Source organism: Hyaloscypha bicolor, assembly GCF_002865645.1.
Source record: "Hyaloscypha bicolor E unplaced genomic scaffold K444scaffold_125, whole genome shotgun sequence".
NCBI classification, from domain to species: Eukaryota; Fungi; Ascomycota; class Leotiomycetes; order Helotiales; family Hyaloscyphaceae; genus Hyaloscypha; species Hyaloscypha bicolor.
In genome coordinates this window covers 365844-382530 of record NW_020194627.1, presented here as the reverse complement: position 1 = coordinate 382530, position 16687 = coordinate 365844, and the positions used below count along the sequence as shown (strand labels likewise).

At 41.0% G+C, this 16687-nt stretch overlaps 4 protein-coding genes across 4 annotated transcripts; 2 read left to right on the top strand and 2 right to left on the bottom strand.

The window, feature by feature from the left end:
- Nucleotides 1–510: 510 nt before the first annotated feature.
- Nucleotides 511–1814, top strand: K444DRAFT_655050 (aldo-keto reductase, putative; the record flags this gene model as incomplete). The annotated part of the gene is made up of 3 exons (XM_024885984.1): nt 511–959; nt 1030–1109; nt 1162–1814. The coding sequence occupies 3 exons, from the start codon at nt 511–513 to the stop codon at nt 1665–1667; spliced, it is 1035 nt and encodes a 344-aa protein (XP_024732373.1). The 3' UTR covers nt 1668–1814.
- Nucleotides 1815–3027: 1213 nt separating this feature from the next.
- K444DRAFT_617183 (uncharacterized protein) lies at nt 3028–5289 on the bottom strand. Its single transcript, XM_024881068.1, has one exon. It carries the CDS (start codon nt 5176–5178, stop codon nt 3499–3501), a length of 1680 nt encoding a protein of 559 aa, XP_024732372.1. The 5' UTR covers nt 5179–5289; the 3' UTR covers nt 3028–3498.
- Nucleotides 5290–12250: 6961 nt separating this feature from the next.
- K444DRAFT_695659 (uncharacterized protein) lies at nt 12251–13215 on the bottom strand (the record flags this gene model as incomplete). Its single annotated transcript, XM_024887886.1, has 2 exons — nt 12460–13215; nt 12251–12388 (listed from the first exon to the last, which is right to left on the bottom strand). Exons 1-2 carry the CDS (start codon nt 13207–13209, stop codon nt 12251–12253), a joined length of 888 nt encoding a protein of 295 aa, XP_024732371.1. The 5' UTR covers nt 13210–13215.
- A 408-nt stretch (nt 13216–13623) lies between these two features.
- Nucleotides 13624–15404, top strand: K444DRAFT_633607 (uncharacterized protein; the record flags this gene model as incomplete). Its single annotated transcript, XM_024883634.1, has 2 exons — nt 13624–13987; nt 14047–15404. The coding sequence occupies 2 exons, from the start codon at nt 13624–13626 to the stop codon at nt 15402–15404; spliced, it is 1722 nt and encodes a 573-aa protein (XP_024732370.1).
- Nucleotides 15405–16687: the final 1283 nt, after the last annotated feature.

Sequence of the window (16687 nt, the reverse complement as noted above, 5' to 3'; positions counted from 1 at the left end):
GAAGTGGGTATGAAGAAGAAAGTGGGAATTGACGTCAGAGTGAAGCTCGATTTGAGTGTTGACATCATGGGATTTGCGGGGCACAAGTCGCTTTGATTCGAGGTCTGGACTTAGCGGTCTTGAGATGATGCCCGGACGTTTTCTTCACTTTGCTCCAAAAGCGGTCTGATTGGTTGAATCGGCCTTGATGGTATATCGAGCCGACTTCAAGTCAATTATTGGTAAGCTGTGACCATGATGGGCCGAAGTTGATGGGAGAAGTGTGAGGTGTTCGGCGTTTAGAAGGCGGGGGTTCATGGAGAGGCGCCATCTCCGATGGGGAACAATTCGTGCAGGCTCCACTGACGCCATGCTTTGAACTTCACCTCCAAGCTTCGGACTAAGTCCTTTCTCGCTCCTCAACTTTTTCACATCTCTATTCTCCATCTTTCTCTCATCCCATTGTCATATTTTCCACCCACCATTTCCACAGAATCTCACAAACAGCAGCAAAAACCAGCAATCCCCAAAATGCCACCCCAACTACCCACCCGCAAGCTCGGCAAGAACGGCCCCCTCGTCCCAGCAATGGGATTCGGCCTCATGGGCCTCTCCGCCTTCTACGGAACTCCCGAGCCTGACTCCTCACGCCTTGCCGTTCTGGACCGGGCCTACGAGCTCGGCGAGACCTTCTGGGACAGCGCGGACATCTATCAAGACTCCGAAGACCTGGTCGGGAAATGGTTTGCCGCCAATCCCGAAAAGAGAAAAGATATTTTCTTGGCTACGAAATTCGCGAATAGGCATATTGGGGAGGGGAAGGGACGGATGGTGGACTCTAGCCCGGAGTACTGTAGGGAGGCGTGCGAGAAGAGTTTGAAGCGGTTGGGTGTGGAGAGTATTGACTTGTATTATTGCCATCGTGTGGATATGACGACGCCGATTGAGAAGACGGTCGAGGCGCTGGCGCAGTTGAAGAAGTACGTTACCATTTACCTCCTTTCCAATTTCATCCTTCCCGCTCTGAATTGATGCTAAAGACCGAAATAGGGAGGGTAAGATAAAGTACATCGGGCTCTCAGAGATTTCATCTGATACCCTCCGACGAGCATGTAAGGTCCATCACATAGGTATGTCCTCACACCCATCCAGAAACCAAAACTCACCTACTAATTCCCTCAGATGCCGTTCAAATCGAATTCTCTCCCTTTGCAATCGACATCGAAACTCCCCAGATTAACCTCCTGAAAACATGCCGCGAGCTCGGCGTAGCAGTCGTCGCCTACTCTCCCCTGGGTCGCGGCATGTTGACAGGAGCCTACACCTCACCCGCCGATTTCGAAGAAGGCGATTTCCGCAAATACGCACCGCGGTTCTCGAAGGAGAATTTCCCGAAGAACCTAAAGCTTGTCGAAGAGCTGCAGAAGATTGCAAAGAAGAAGAATTGCACGGCTGGTCAATTGACGTTGGCTTGGTTACTGGCGCAGGGAGAAGATATTATTCCGATTCCGGGGACAAAGAAGATTAAATATCTTGAGGAGAATCTTGGGGCTCTGGAAGTGCAGTTGAGTGGGGGGGAGGAGAAGGAGATTAGAGCCTTGGTTGAAGGGGCTGAGGTTCATGGGTTGAGGTATCCGGAGGTTATGGTTGGGCATTTGTTTGCTGCTACGCCGGCGTTGAAGGCCTAGTCTAGGCTGAGATATGCGGCTCAGAGGGACAGCAATGAGAGTACGAAAACTATATGATAATCTTGGCCTGGCCTGTGTGTGAAGTTTCGAAAGGAGGGGCTGCAGGCTGATGGGTTGACGACCAATTTTCATCTCGGGGAACCTTTCATCTCATTGCAACTAAGAAGTGAATGATGAAGTATCCCAAGCACACATTTTCAAAGTGGCGATGACATCCTCGCTTGTACATTGTTGTGACGTCAGCGTCACATGATCTGGCCCTAGCGTGGCACCCTGTACTTAGCTCAAGCTTCCCGCTCCTCTCTTCTCTCTTTAGACGTTACATACATACCCAACAGAGCTGTTTGCCTTCAGGTCTTCAGCCCAGGGACGTGATATACATGGACTTGGGCACTTCCCTAAAACATTCTGCGTCCACTGCACTTAGAATCTGGGGAGCCGACCAGGATGCAACACTTCTCCCTGAACTCTCGCGTCTCGTAAAAATTTGACATTCTAGACCTACATTATTTATAGTTTAAAAGGTGTTAACCGAAAACAACAGAAAATGAAAAATGGTAAAGGTATAGTGAACTGCGGAATTGCGTTTTACACCCTATGTTTTAAATGTTAGGCCAAGGAACCAGTTATATTTTCGAAGACCAAATACAGCCCTCTGTTTGCTCCCCCGACCTTCCTCTACATTGTGGTCCAATCTTTAAGCAGACTGCGGAGGAGGAAGTTCTGTCAATTAGTATGCAGTAATAGGTGCAGATTGTTCGCAGCACTTATTTATACCCTTATTATTAGGGATATTAGTAATTAAACAAAATTCATTACGGCACCTGTCTTACCACCATATCCAGTCTCTGCAACAATTAGCTCTACAATTGCAAAAATAAAACACATGTGAAATATTCTCGAACAGGGCAACACAAACTACAACCATTTACCAGAGGTGTATATTATAGGGTTAGGTTTAGGGATATCAGTTGGCGGGATTAGATAGAATATCAGTGTGCCCCTACTAACCCCTATATACCCCCCTGTTCTGCTCGCGTAGCATTCCCAAACCAGGGGTATCCGCCCAAGTAGTAGATTTCACTCTTAACTCTCTTTAGGGTACATGTAAGCACCCTTTTAGAGCAGCCCTAGAAGGGTGCTTATATAAAGAGAGAGTTATTTAGCCCCTCCTGACCTCTCCCGTTTAAAAATCGACGATTCTGTGAGATTTAGTATTAATTACCCTATTTCTTATATATTATCTCGTATCCCTACGCGCGTACTTGCCTCCTTGGATATAACGCACGTTTACTGCTCCTGCCTAGGGTGTGCCTTTCGCCAAGCTTTGCAAATAGCTTTATTTTTCTCGTATATAGATCCGCATATGAATACGCTTCGCACGTGAATGCACTCCAAATATAATATGCTCTAAATATAAATGCGCTTCGCACGACTGCGTGCCCCCAGCCTATAAGGTCCCAGTATTAGTAGAGATAAGCTTTAGAACTTCCAGAATTAGTATAATGGCTAGTTATGTGCAATAAACAGTGTTCGGTTATCTGACGTGTTTTCCCTTATTCCCTCTTGTAACCGCAGGCAGGCTCCTGAGCTTGTAATTATAGATAACCGTGATAACAACTCCTTGAACAATAAGAACCCTGTCGAGCTGAGCTTTCAGCTCATTCAGGACCAGCTGAATTTCCAACCCATCGACTGCTAATAGTTGTCCCTTGACCGGCTAAACCTGTTAAAGGTGACCTATTCTGACAGCTCCAATACTAAAAGTTAGGTAGGATGATACTCATAATAGATAAATCAATTACGTGACTCACCACGTGGCTCACACCAATTAACAAGGGACTACCCCAGCCCAATAACACCCCTTAACGACATCGTCCATATCATCCAGCCCTTTGCAGTTGGGAGAGTAGTAATCCTCGACACTTCCCGTCGGGAACATAGGAATAAAACAAAACTGCCAAGAACTGGCACAACGGCCACATCCCTTCCAGGTCGTCCATTGTAACTGATCCATCAGGGTACCCGCAATTGTTCGACTCTTGAGCAGGGCAGATTCCTCGCCGACTCGAGCAGAACTGAGAAGAGTCCGAATCTGAAACAAACTTGAGCAAATCTTGTCTGCTACTACCTTAACGGCGATAAAATTTGCTGTATCCTCAAGTGTCCAAATGTCCCTTCTCATCATCGCAGCATTGAGGTAGTGATTCGTGCACAGCGTGACTCCTATGGGTGAAGGTGTCGAGGCATTCCTATCCTCCGGAAAGTTCAGGAACGGGTTGAGTAGCGTACTGACCTCACCCCACAGCATTTCTACTGACAGATTGCCGTGGGTGATGAAATTTAGCCGGTCAGAGAAGCGGGTAACAATATCGTCGACGATGTTCTGCCAGTCTATCATCGGATTCACTCCGTGTTTCCGTGACGCAACAACCTCCCCAAATCGCGCCCCAATATCCTCTTTTTCTTCCTTCGTGACCTCAATAAGACGCGGGAGGTCTTGCCTCTCTAAATCTGGATTCGTGGTATTCACATCATACGCAAACGCAGTTACCATACTGGACCAATCAATCCTAATCCTCCCGCTACTAAACCCATCATGTCTCTTCGCCGCAGCTCGCAGTAGCTCAAACAATAGTGTCTTAACCTCCCACTGCGAATTTTCAGTCTCGTTAGGAAACGCACTGCCGTGCTGGCTTACAAACTCCAGTCCACCACCAGAAGCAAAATCGCAGTAGATGATTTCGAACCCGGTTTCCATGCGTACCCAGCCGTCGACTCCCCATTCTTTAGCCAGTTCACAGAGGAGTCTGCCGTAAACTGTATCCCCGAGACGGGGTCCGTCTGTGAAGTTCCGGGAAAGTCCTAAGAGCAGTAAATCTTGTGAGTCCGTGGTTCCCCAGCAGCCTTCGGCGGCGCCCATCCCGTCGATGTAGATTAATTTGAGAGGACGCGAGGCGCGGTAAGTTTGGAAGTAGCCGCGAGAGGTTGGTGGGGGACTGTGCTTCCCTCTGTCATCGTCCTCAATGAGGCGGTTCTGGGCGCTCGAGTCTTCTGTGACATGCGATTCCTGCGTCGGTGACATCTGGGTCCCGCTGATCTCTGAATATGACGGCTGCCAGCTGAATGTATCTGGTTTATTGGTTGGACGCGGTAGACCAGGCGGTGGCATCCTTGGATCCCCTGATAGCGCAAACCCGGACGCGTGTTCCACTTCGAAGGCCAGCCACTCGAAGCTGTCGGGGCGGTCAGGGGAAGAACTTCCGTGATAGAAGAGATTGCCTTCGGGGACTGTAGCGAGGAAGAAAGAGACTCCGTTGTGATTCACCGAGGAGCCCCATTGTCTCATCGCGCAGTGGATTACATTAAATATGTGGAAGGCATTTCGGCGGGCAGCATCGAGGTCTGGTCCATAGCTAGAGCCTGGGGCCACAAGTGCAGACGTGGATGTTAGGGGAATTGAGAACACAAGCAGCCAGAACGAGAGAAGATGGCGGACAGAGAGCAGCATCTTCAGCCGTTGTAGCAGGGAGGGGCAGCCTTAGGGTATGGTAACTTGGGAAACAGCATCGATTAATGGAGGAAAACAAGACGTAGGATACAAGGCAGATTTCATGGTCGGCCACAAGAGAGGATATCGCGGAAAGTTGTCGTGATAGAGTTACGAATGGTGAGGTGCGGGGTAACCATCTCCCGGCTTACACGCGCCTACGTAGTTGTAGACAGGAGACAGACCTATTTGAGCCACACAATCCTCCCAATCCAGATTTCAGGCTCAGGTTCTCGAGCTCAAATTTGGAAGTTGTTGATTGCTAGCGACCGAATCAATCATGCGCGCTTCACCGATAAACCACCTTGCTATACTTTATTATTAACTCATTATTTTTATAACCAAACTAGAAGAGGGGTGTAGAGAGGCCTACGCCTATATACTTTGTGGTCTAGAGATTATCATTTGTAATTACTCCTTCGCCTGCTTTCTAGAATTTCAAATGTAAAATATATATTTCATGATGCCAGAGGGGTTTCCTGAAACAATAATGACCATAAATAATCATCGCTCATCACTTCTTATTTTGTATTCTTTCAGGGGTATATCATATATCTGATTTAGGCTTATCCCTTCGTCCGGTGAGACATGTCCAGCGCTAGCAAGGGGGGTGTGGCTACACGCAAGCCTCATCTCGTTTTATTTCATCTTCGTTTTATTACGCTTCAAGAGGCTTGCGTGCAGCCAGCACCCCCCTTGCTAGCGCTGGACATGTCTCACCGGACGAAGGGATGCAAATCGAAGCGACGCTACAATGAACAGAGCTACTTCCCGTCAAACATGCAAGACCATCAAGAGCACAGCAAGTTAAAGAAAGGACACGTTCGTACGTATAAATTTTTTTTTTTTTTTTTTTTTTTTTAAAATAATAAAAAATAATAAAATAATATTTAGATTTATTAATCTTGATAAAAATAATATTTAGATTTATTAATCTTGATAAAATTAAATTTATTAATCTTATCTAAATTCAAAATTATTAATCATAATTAATATTTAAATTTATTAATTTCAGATAAAAATTTGAGTTTATAATTTCGTTTAAAACTTAAGATTATTAATCTTAATAAAAATATGAATTTATTTATATTAAATAAAAATTCCGAATTTATAATCTCGATTAATATTCAAGATTATTAATTTTGTCTAAAATTTAGGATTATTAATCTTATCTAAATATCTTATCTTAATAATCTTATCTTAATAATCTTATCTTAATATCTTATCTTAATAATCTTATCTTAATAATCTTATCTTAATTAATCTTATCTTAATAATCTTATCTTAATAATCTTATCTTAATAATCTTAATTAATATTCAAGATTATTAATTCCGATTAATATTCGAGATTATTAATCTAGATTAATATTCAAGATTATTAATTCCGATTAATATTCGAGATTTTAATCTTAATTAAAATTCGGATTAATAATCTCGATTAATATTCAAGATTATTAACTCCGATTAATATTCAAGGATTATTAATCTCGATTAATATTTAGGGTTATTAACCCCGATTAATACTCGAGATTATTAATCTCGATTAATATTTAGGGTTATTAACCCCGATTAATACTCGAGATTATTAATTCTTAATTAAAATTCCGGGGATTATTAATCTCTCGATTAATATTCAAAGATTATTAACTCCGATTAATATTCAAGTTATTAATCTCCGATTAATATTTAGGGTTATTACCCCGATTAATACTCGGGGTTATTAACTTCCGTCCAAAACTCGGGATTATTAACCCCAACTAAAAACTCGGGATTATTAACCCGATTAATATTTGGGTTTATTAACCCCGTCTAAAAGTCGGGATTATTAACCACATTTGAAAAACCACGCCAAGGAATACGTCAAGGAATCGGTCCCTCCACGGGAATGCCCCCGCCCCTGCCATACATTCCTTGACCGGGGCATTCCCCATTCGACTGGATTAGGGGCGTACAGACACCACGCGGTGATCAAAATTCCAATAAAGTCGTTTCAGAGTCTCGAGGAGGCATCCAGAAGAGAGCTTAGTAGATAAAAGGGAAAAGGCACTTAGGAAACACAGAATAGTGACCCCTGAATGTCCGTACGGTCTTAGTTGAGTAGGGCGGTGGTGGAATCACCTTCCGCGTAGGCAGCTCTTCAGTCGCTCGTCGGAGCTTTGGCAAAAAGTGTGGCGGGTGGATGTGGTACTTCCTTTAGGTGCTGCGGTAGGTGGAGTGACAAAGGTTGCTTTGTGCGAGGAGAGTAAAGAAGATGTAGGAGGCTCTGAAGGGAGAAGTAGCCGTATGAGAAGCCGGAACGGTGCGTCTAAGAGCAAGGACGGCTGGGTAGGAGAGGCGCAGTCGCGTACCCATCGTATAAGTTATTAGGTTCCGGAGGAGAAGTGTCCCGCAGACCCTTAAACGGGTGCTCACGCCCGTGCCGCGGAAGAGTGGAGGTTTCGTAGTTGTTGTGGCGCCCCGAAAAGTAGGTGAGCGACGACGACCAGGCGGATGGTAAGAAACCGCGAAGTGCGTGAGGGTGCGCTGTGGTGTTTAGCCGTGTTTATTGTAGCTTCGCCCTCGCACCGGAAGCAGGACTGTTCGCTTTCTGCAGACCCGAACGACGGCGCGCTCCGGGGCGCGGGGGCTTAAGGACAACATCGCAATGACCCTACGACTAGCTTCTCGTAGCACGGAACCAGTTGGAGGACTACGGAGTAAACCCTGTGGTTGATAGCGGAACCGGCGAGATGGAGTAGGACTTGTTGAAGCGGCGACGGCGTCCTTTACCGCCGCGCCAGCTCACCACCTTCTCCTCGTGAAGATAAAGCCACCGCTACCTGCGCTTGAAGTTCGCGCCTCTTGTCCCTATATAGGTAAGACTCGCTAGACCGCAGGCCCGAGCACCCCGACACAACACCCGCGCACGGCAATAAAGCCCCCGGCTCGTTACAGACGAATAAGGATACCACGCGGCACCGACACCTGATTGGTGACCTTATACACGCATAATAAAAATAATAAAAATAATAAAAATAATAAAAATTAAAAAGCTTTTAAAAACTTATTAATAATTAGCTTATATAATAACAAAAAATAAAAAGCTTTTATTTTTTATTATTTTTTAAATTAATTATTAAAAGATTAGTTTATAAAAACTTTTAATAAAAATTATTTTTTATTTAATATTTAATATTTAATAATATTATAACTTATATTAATACTAATTTTTTTATTACTTTTATAAGTTTTTATTTTTAATATATTTAATAAAATAAAATTAAATCTTTAAAATAAATTATTTAATTTAATTTAAATAATTTTAAATTTATTACTAGTTTACTAGAAATATATAATATTATTATATAATTATAAAATATTATTTATATAAATTAATAGAATAGTTTATTATTTAGAAATAAGAATTATAATATTATAATATTAATATATAATTTCTAAATTTACTAGTTTAATTATTTATAAAATATAAGATTATATAATTTATATTTTATTATTTATATTTTATATTTTAAATCTCGTAATTATATATATAACTTTTAAAGAAATAATTATATTAATATTAGAACTTTACTAAAAATATAAAAAATAATATTTCTTTTTAATTATATACTAATTCCTTAATCTAGTCTAATATTAGATTTCCTAAATATTTTATATATTTATATTATTTTTAAAGATTTAATTATATATTAAAAACTATAATCTTTTATATATAACTTTTTTTTATATAATATTTTTTATTTTATATATTTATTTTCTATTTTATTTATATTTAATTATATATTATTTATATTAATTAGATATTTAAAAAATATTTAATAATTTCGATTTTATTATAGAATTAATAGAATTTAATTCTTTTTTTAATTTTTATAATTTTTATAATCTTTTATTATTTATATATTTAATAAAAATATATTATATTAATTATTAGATATTTCTTTTAAATAGTATTTATATTAATAAAAGATTTATATAATAATTTCGAATTTATATAAATAACTAATAATAATTCTATTTCTAATATTTTATTAATTATAAATTTAATTAAAATATTTATATTAAAATTATAAGTTATTATTAGTATAATAATTCTTTTAAAAGTTATATATATAATTATAGGATATAAAGTACGGGATATAAGTAATAGAATATAAAATATAAAATATAGTTATATAATCTTATATTTTATAAGTAACTCGACTAATAGACTAGATCTTATTAGGCTTAGTAAATTTAGGAATTATATATTAATACTATAATCTATAATTCCTATTTCGAAATAATAATAACTTTACTAATTTATATAAATAATATTCTATAATTATATTATAAAGTTTTAAAACTAAAATACTTTTAGTAATTCTTTTATATTTAATAAAGAAATAATAAATAATATTAATATATCTAGTTTTATTTACTAGAATTAAAATATATTTAATTTAAAAGAAAAAAACTCTATTATTTATAAATAAAGTATTTATAAAAATAATAAAATATAAAAACATTTTTACTAGTATTATAAATTTTAGTTTTTTTAATAATATTCTTAATTTATTATTAAATATATTTATTAAATATCTTTATATTAGTTTTTAGAAATTTAATAACTTAAATAATAATTAATAAATTATATAAAGCTTTTAGTTAATAAACTAATATAATATATATTTCTTTAATATATTAGATAATATATTAGCTTTTAATAAAGAGATTTTAATAAATAGTATTTTTATTATTTATAATAATAATATTTTTTATAAAAATAATTTAGACATTTTTATATTAATATTTTTATTAAACTCAAAATTATAATTAAAAATAAAATATTTATATTTTTTAATTAAGAAATTGGTTTTTTAGAACTTTAATTATTTTATTTTTATAAAATTATTAGTTCTAATAAATAAAATATTATTAGTTTAAAAACTAATAATTTTAAAGAATTATTTCTTATAAAAGAGGTAATAATTATAAATTAATTATTTTATAAAAAGCTTATTAATATAATACTTTTATAATTTTTATAATAAATTTTTTTTTTAAATTTAGTTTTCTAATAAACTTATAAAATGAGTTAATACAAAAATTATAGTTAAATAAAGTTATTAATTAGATATAAGCTTATAAGATATTATATAAATATAACTTTATAATATTTATTATTATTATTATAATAATAATATTAAGAATAATTCTTTAGCTAATATTATAATTCCCAGATATCTAATATTTGAACTATTTAATTAGATATTAAATATCTCCTAAATATATATAATACGACTGCTTTATTAAAGAAATATATTTAAAATATACTAGAAATATTTAGAAAGCTAAGTTTCTTTAGAACTAGTATATTATAAAATATATATATTTTTTTATAATTTCCTATATTCTAGCTTTCTCTTTTTTAGCTTTGAATTATTTTTATAAGAAATCTTTTATTTTACTTTTCAAGCCCTAAATATTATATCTATAATAGCTAATATATTAAATAATAAATAATTATATTAATACTCTTATTATTATTATAAGCTTAAATAACTAGTCTCGATTTTTTAAGCTTTTTTATTATTTTTTTATTCTTAATCTTATTAATAAACCAGAAATTAAAAATATATATTTCTTTTAATATCTAAAATCTGGGAAAAAATCTTAAATATATTTTTTTCTAGAAAACTAATAATTTTAATTTAACGGAAATTCTTATATAAATTATTATTTTATAATAATATTCTTTATTATATTTTAGTAAAATAATAGAAATTATAAGAGAAATTATATTTATATTATTTTTGGCTTTATTATCCCTTCGTCCGGTGAGACATGTCCAGCGCTAGCAAGGGGGGTGTGGCTACACGCAAGCCTCATCTCGTTTTATTACGCTTCAAGAGGCTTGTGCAGCCACACCCCCCTTGCTAGCGCTGGACATGTCTCACCGGACGAAGGGATAGCAAATCGAAGCGAGCTACAATGAACAGAGCTACTCCCGTCAAACATGCAAGACCATCAAAGAGCACAGCAAGTAAAGAAATGACACGGTTCGTACGTAGAATAAACTTAGTAAAACCGCGATTTAATAGTGAAAATACTATTGCCAGAAGAAGAAACGCTTGGAGCATCAGCAAAAAGCCTACAACTACGCCAGCTAGCTGTCTCCATGAAAGAGTGTGAAGAAGATGAGGACGTCTGAGTATGGGAGACAGATGGGGAACGGGGCTTTCTACGAAGACAACGGCATAAAGTATCGGGAATACAGGGCATTGGGAGACTTTCAGGCTCTCCAGCGTACAGATCAAGGTAGCAAACTCGCTACAAGGCCCTATATTTCCAGGCCCTTCCCCTAAAAGCACATTTACGCTTTTGACAAGGGCTACCACACCTTTTCAGGGCTTCTTCCCTGTACTTACAAGGGAGCCTTCGCTAAAGGGGCCTATAATAGTTGCTTGTTTAGCGTCCGAGCGCTGTGGTTGCTCTACCAATAGCGCTATAACCCTAGAAGATCTACTTACCCCATGCGAATGTCTTATAGCGCCTCTTTACGTAGATTTAGGGAGCACTACCTAGAGTTATAGGGGCTTGTAGCGAGCTTCTGCCCTAAATTCACACCCTGTAGAGCGCTGAGGGTCAAAATGCCCTGTATTCCCAATACTTTATGCCGTTGTCTTCGTAGATGGATTCGGTGCTGGGTTAGAAAGAGCACGAAGGATTGGAATCCTAGCGATAGGAGTGAGATGGTGAAGAACATCGCCATCAGCCTGAGGCGTCGAGTCAGTATGGATAATGAAATGTGATACCTGGAGGGGGATACGAACCCTGGGCTAAGACCGGCTGACCTAGACGCAGCGAGTGCATCGAAAATAATAACAAGGATAGATAGAAGAGCCAATAGCCAGTATGTGACCCATAGAGAAGCGTCAGTCCACTTCTTGGAGGAAAGTCTGGACGGGAATATAAGGCTGTCGACTCCTTCGCCTGCATCGGGGTCCTGGGATCGTGGCTGTCAGTCACGATCTTGGTTTCGGCTGGTAGCTACTTAGCCAATACAGAAATACTGACAATGTCAAAGTTCAAGCAATTCGGGGCTTCGCTTGGCGTGTCCCCGAGTTCCTTGGGTTCTGGGTTATCTCCAGGACGGTCTTCATTGACCACTTCAGTGGGGGGCGAGCTCTAAATGGAATTAGTTGTTTGTTCTAACAAGGACTTTGGTTCGATCAGTAGTGTGATCTCACTCAACATACAGAAAGTTGTGACAGTCCCACACCAGGCTCATGGCTTTCTTCCAGAAATCCAGAACCATGCAGTTGGCGTTGCTGGTCTTGAAATGACTCGGCGAGTGGCCCGTTTGGCACATCCACGTTCATATCATTGAGTGATACTGAGCCTCCTATTTGGTTTCGAGATCGATCAACAGTAGGCTCGTAACGTGCATCGACTGTGTCAATCCTAGCCCGCAAATCTTCAAACTGAGGCCTCAATCGATCCATACGGAAGCAGTAATACAAATTAAAGGCCGCAATGAGGCACTGGATAATGCCGAACCAGTAGTCTGGGATGATGACTGATAACGCCACCGTCGAGAAAATTTGAACGCTGGTTGCGGATAAGTATATGAGCCACAACTGCCTTATACGGACCCCGCTTTTCGGTCTGAAGATTTCCTTCCGGAAGATGCGCCCTGGTATCCAATCGAGCAGAAACAGCAACAAATGAATTGCCTGCAACACATTGGATGTGTACCATTTCGATAAAGCGGCTGCGCTGTGGGGTTTGGGGACATTCAACGTCTCGATTATGCAAAGAAACTTCACGAAACGGAGTACCATATGCAGTCGCCATAATACCGGCACTTTCACAAACCCAGTCCAAATACTTGCAAGTGTCGAGTGCCAGGGCTCATCTGGGCTTGGCTGGCCTGCATCGACCCAGAATCCACGTAGAATCGCGCTGGGAGGTTCCAACAAAATTGATAAGAGGAGATTGGTTGACATTCTGGCGAGAGACCATGCTGGCTGGAGAAGAGCCAAATACGATATCAGATGTGAACAAACGTTAGACTCAGCGCGATCCTTTTATGATATCACTCGACTGGAATCAGCCCGGGCAACTTGCGCCCCGTGTGACCTTTATCCCAAGCATACTGGGCGCAATATCACCGGAATATTATTTAAACCAGTCAAGGACAGCCACGCCTATCGAATTCTGCACGAAACAGCACCTTTACCCGCACGAGGCGCCGCAAAGGCCAAAATGGGGAGGATAGGGGGCCAAAATATGCACTACGACGCTAACGCGTTCATTCGGCTCACAAGCAAGCTAGAAAGCTTCGTATATCATATACGACCCCCCAAACACCGCTTCCCCCACAATAATGGAACTCCATCGATTCAGACGCGTACGGCAAGATGGTTTTGTGCGAGGAATGCGAAGCATTCGATATACAGAAGCTCGGTAGTGGCCCCTGTGGTTACCGCTACGAAGAGACATTGCAGCGGGCGCAAAGCTGTGACTTCTGCCGGACGCTCGCCGAACATGGGGAAGTTCGACAGCTCGCGCGTCGGCACCGTCTACCTGAGGAAGCATGGTTTCACTTCCAACTCTTCTCGGATTCCAACGATGGCGAGGGTGGGGGTGAGGGCGAGGGCGGCATCAGGGCAAATCGACTCCACGTCACACTTGCGCCTCGATATTTTGTTCAGTTATTACAGTTCGAAAGCGATGAAACTCGTGAATTCCTCGCGATCGACTTCTATCTTCAGGCTGACCCCAGTGCGTCGACCATTGAGGGTTTCTTGACTGCTGTTGATATCTGACTGACTTGATACTAGGGACTCCAGCTGCCGAAAACAACGATGTCCTCTGGCGATTTCCTCGAAATGACCTATTTTCTGAAGGTCACTGTACCGCCGTGAAGCGTTGGCTCCATGAATGCACCCAGAGTGCGGACCATTCAAGATGCAGTCAGACTGTTTCCGGGCATGGAGCCGACCTAAAAGCCTGGGAAGCAGTCCTTCCGTCCAGATGTGTGGAAGTACTGGGACCAGATCGCGTCCGCCTTTGCCTTACGGACAACAAAAAGGGAGCATACATAACCCTCAGTCATCGCTGGGAAGGTGACACTAAAGGTTGCAGCACAACCACTAATAACTACGACGCTAGGCTGGTTGATATCGCTGTTTCGAAACTGACAAGGAACTTCCAAGATGCGATTCTTATTGTGCATCTGACTGGAATCCCGTACCTTTGGATAGACTCCATCTGCATTATTCAGAAAGGGGACCGGAAAGAAGACTGGAAGCGTGGCTGTGTGAAGATGGCCCAGTATTACCAAAATTACATTTTCACCCTAACCGCAATCAGAGGGCCCGGACAGGTTGGGGTGCTTCCTTCTAGGAACCAGATGGGCGATCGCAATCTTATCCAACTCTCCTACCGAGACCAACGAGGCAATAAGAGGGGATACGTGTATCTGTTCGTCATTGATCATAGTCTACGCACATCATACGGAAAGCTTGTACGGAGCGATGAGCTTCTTGGACGCGGATGGGTCTTCCAGGAGCAAATGCTTAGCCGCCGATTGTTATATTACACGGAAGCTGGCGTTATCTTTGAGTGCCGGACAGGGAACCCTCGAAACACTTTGGGGGATAGATGGATGAAGAGTGGCGTGCAAGGCGATGACTTTGGGACCATTTTCAGGTGGATTAAGAGAGTACGAGAGGGTGGCGGGGAACCGAGCCGTTTGACTTCTGTTCTTGTAAAAGGGAAGTTCGACCTTGTGAAACGCTCGTTCGATACCTGGTGCAAGCTTGTTGAGGAGTATTCAGTCAAGGAACTTACATACTGGTCGGACCGTATTCCGCTCTGTCTGGTATCACCACAGAGTATCGGCGATTCATGCAGCTGTGGAACATTCCGCCTTACCTTTCTGGGCTGTGGACAGGAGATGTCTACTTCAGGTTACTCTGGGCGCAACAAGGAGAGCCAAAACCGATCGCGCAAGGGCCGCAGGAGGAAACACGGACATCACAAAAGAAGATTGAGAGGATTGAGCGCATTGCGTCCTGGTCCTGGGCATCTCTGCCGGCTGAGATCTCGTGGAGCCATTTATATCCACACCGAAAGAAGCTGGTCCCGGCTTGCAGAGTCACCAGTGTCGCCGAAATCAACGGAGAATAGGTGGTAGAATGGAGTTTGTCTTCAAAGAAGGACAAGATGCCGGCGACTGCCAACTCTGGCATTGCAACCTCGACCACACCCGAGTTCCCACTAGATAGGGTTATAAACCAGCTCAAAATCCAAGGCAAGCTCCAAAGAGTCATTATAAGAGAGCAACGCCCATCGGAAGACAACTCGAACTTCATCTTCTGGGAGAGGTGCCAAAGCTTTGGGCATGTGGGCATGAGGGCCTGAGGAGGTTTGCGTATTCACCACCGAGACCAGATCTTGTCGCCGGATGGGCTTCTTTCGAGCACCCCGGCTACGGTGTCATAGCCGATAATAGTTAAGAAAATGGGTTGACAGTGGTCTCTGCCTTTCTGATTATGACGGAGATGTGGGCTGAGCGGTTTGGGGTATCGCTAGGGTACTGGCTGCCATGGAACGACCTTCTCTATGTGCTCTTTCTGAGAAGGCTTGGGAATAACTTGTATCAACGGGCTGGGGTTGGAGTGCTTTTTGGAAAGGATGTTGATCCTGAATTTCACTTGGGCGATGAAGGTGAAATCGCGCTGGTCTAGGCTGTATTGAACTCATTAGGGAAGCCTGGAACCTGGCGGCTGAATTATGCAGATAGAGAGCCGAATGTTCCATGCCGCTGGACTTACACGTGCCACCCTCTAGAGGGCCCTCAATAGCTTCAGGGGCGTGGAGCTGACCAGCGAGGACCTAGTAGATTTGGCGCAAGCGAATTGGGAATGCGTGATTAGGGATATGGGATTTGGGGTTCCCTCGCCGGAATATTTACTCTTCCTATAATCCTTTACTACGATTTTATACTTAATCAAATATACGTGAAATCACATAAGCTTGTTTGGGACCAAATTAATAATAAAACTCGAATAAACACAAATAGAAACATTATATCTTTTTTGCCCTGCCCAATCACATTCCCGATCCTATGTCTCATGTGAGCAGCGCCGCCTTCGCTCAGATCTGACTGAGGCCAGGTTCATCTTCCGCTCAGGTCTGTTACCCCTATTACGCGACGCGGCCCAGTCAAGACAGAACCTCACTAGAAATCATCAACTTTTAACGAGGGCCCAAAAAGACCTTCACCAAGCCAGGGATGCTTTCAAGCCACCAGAAGTCGCCCGATCCCCATCAACCGCCTTCTAACAGGACCGCCAAAACATCCCTGCAGGAGAGAGTCCTCAGCCTTTCACTTCGATAGTAGGAAATCAAAAGAACTACGAAAACACTATTATTCAGTCTAAATGTTACCCTGCGGGTATCTGAAGATATAAATCG

Coding starts and splice junctions, on each gene's coding strand:
- K444DRAFT_617183 (XM_024881068.1), bottom strand. CDS start 5,178: ATGCTGCTCTCTGTCCGCCATCTTCTCTCGTTCTGGCTGCTTGTGTTC.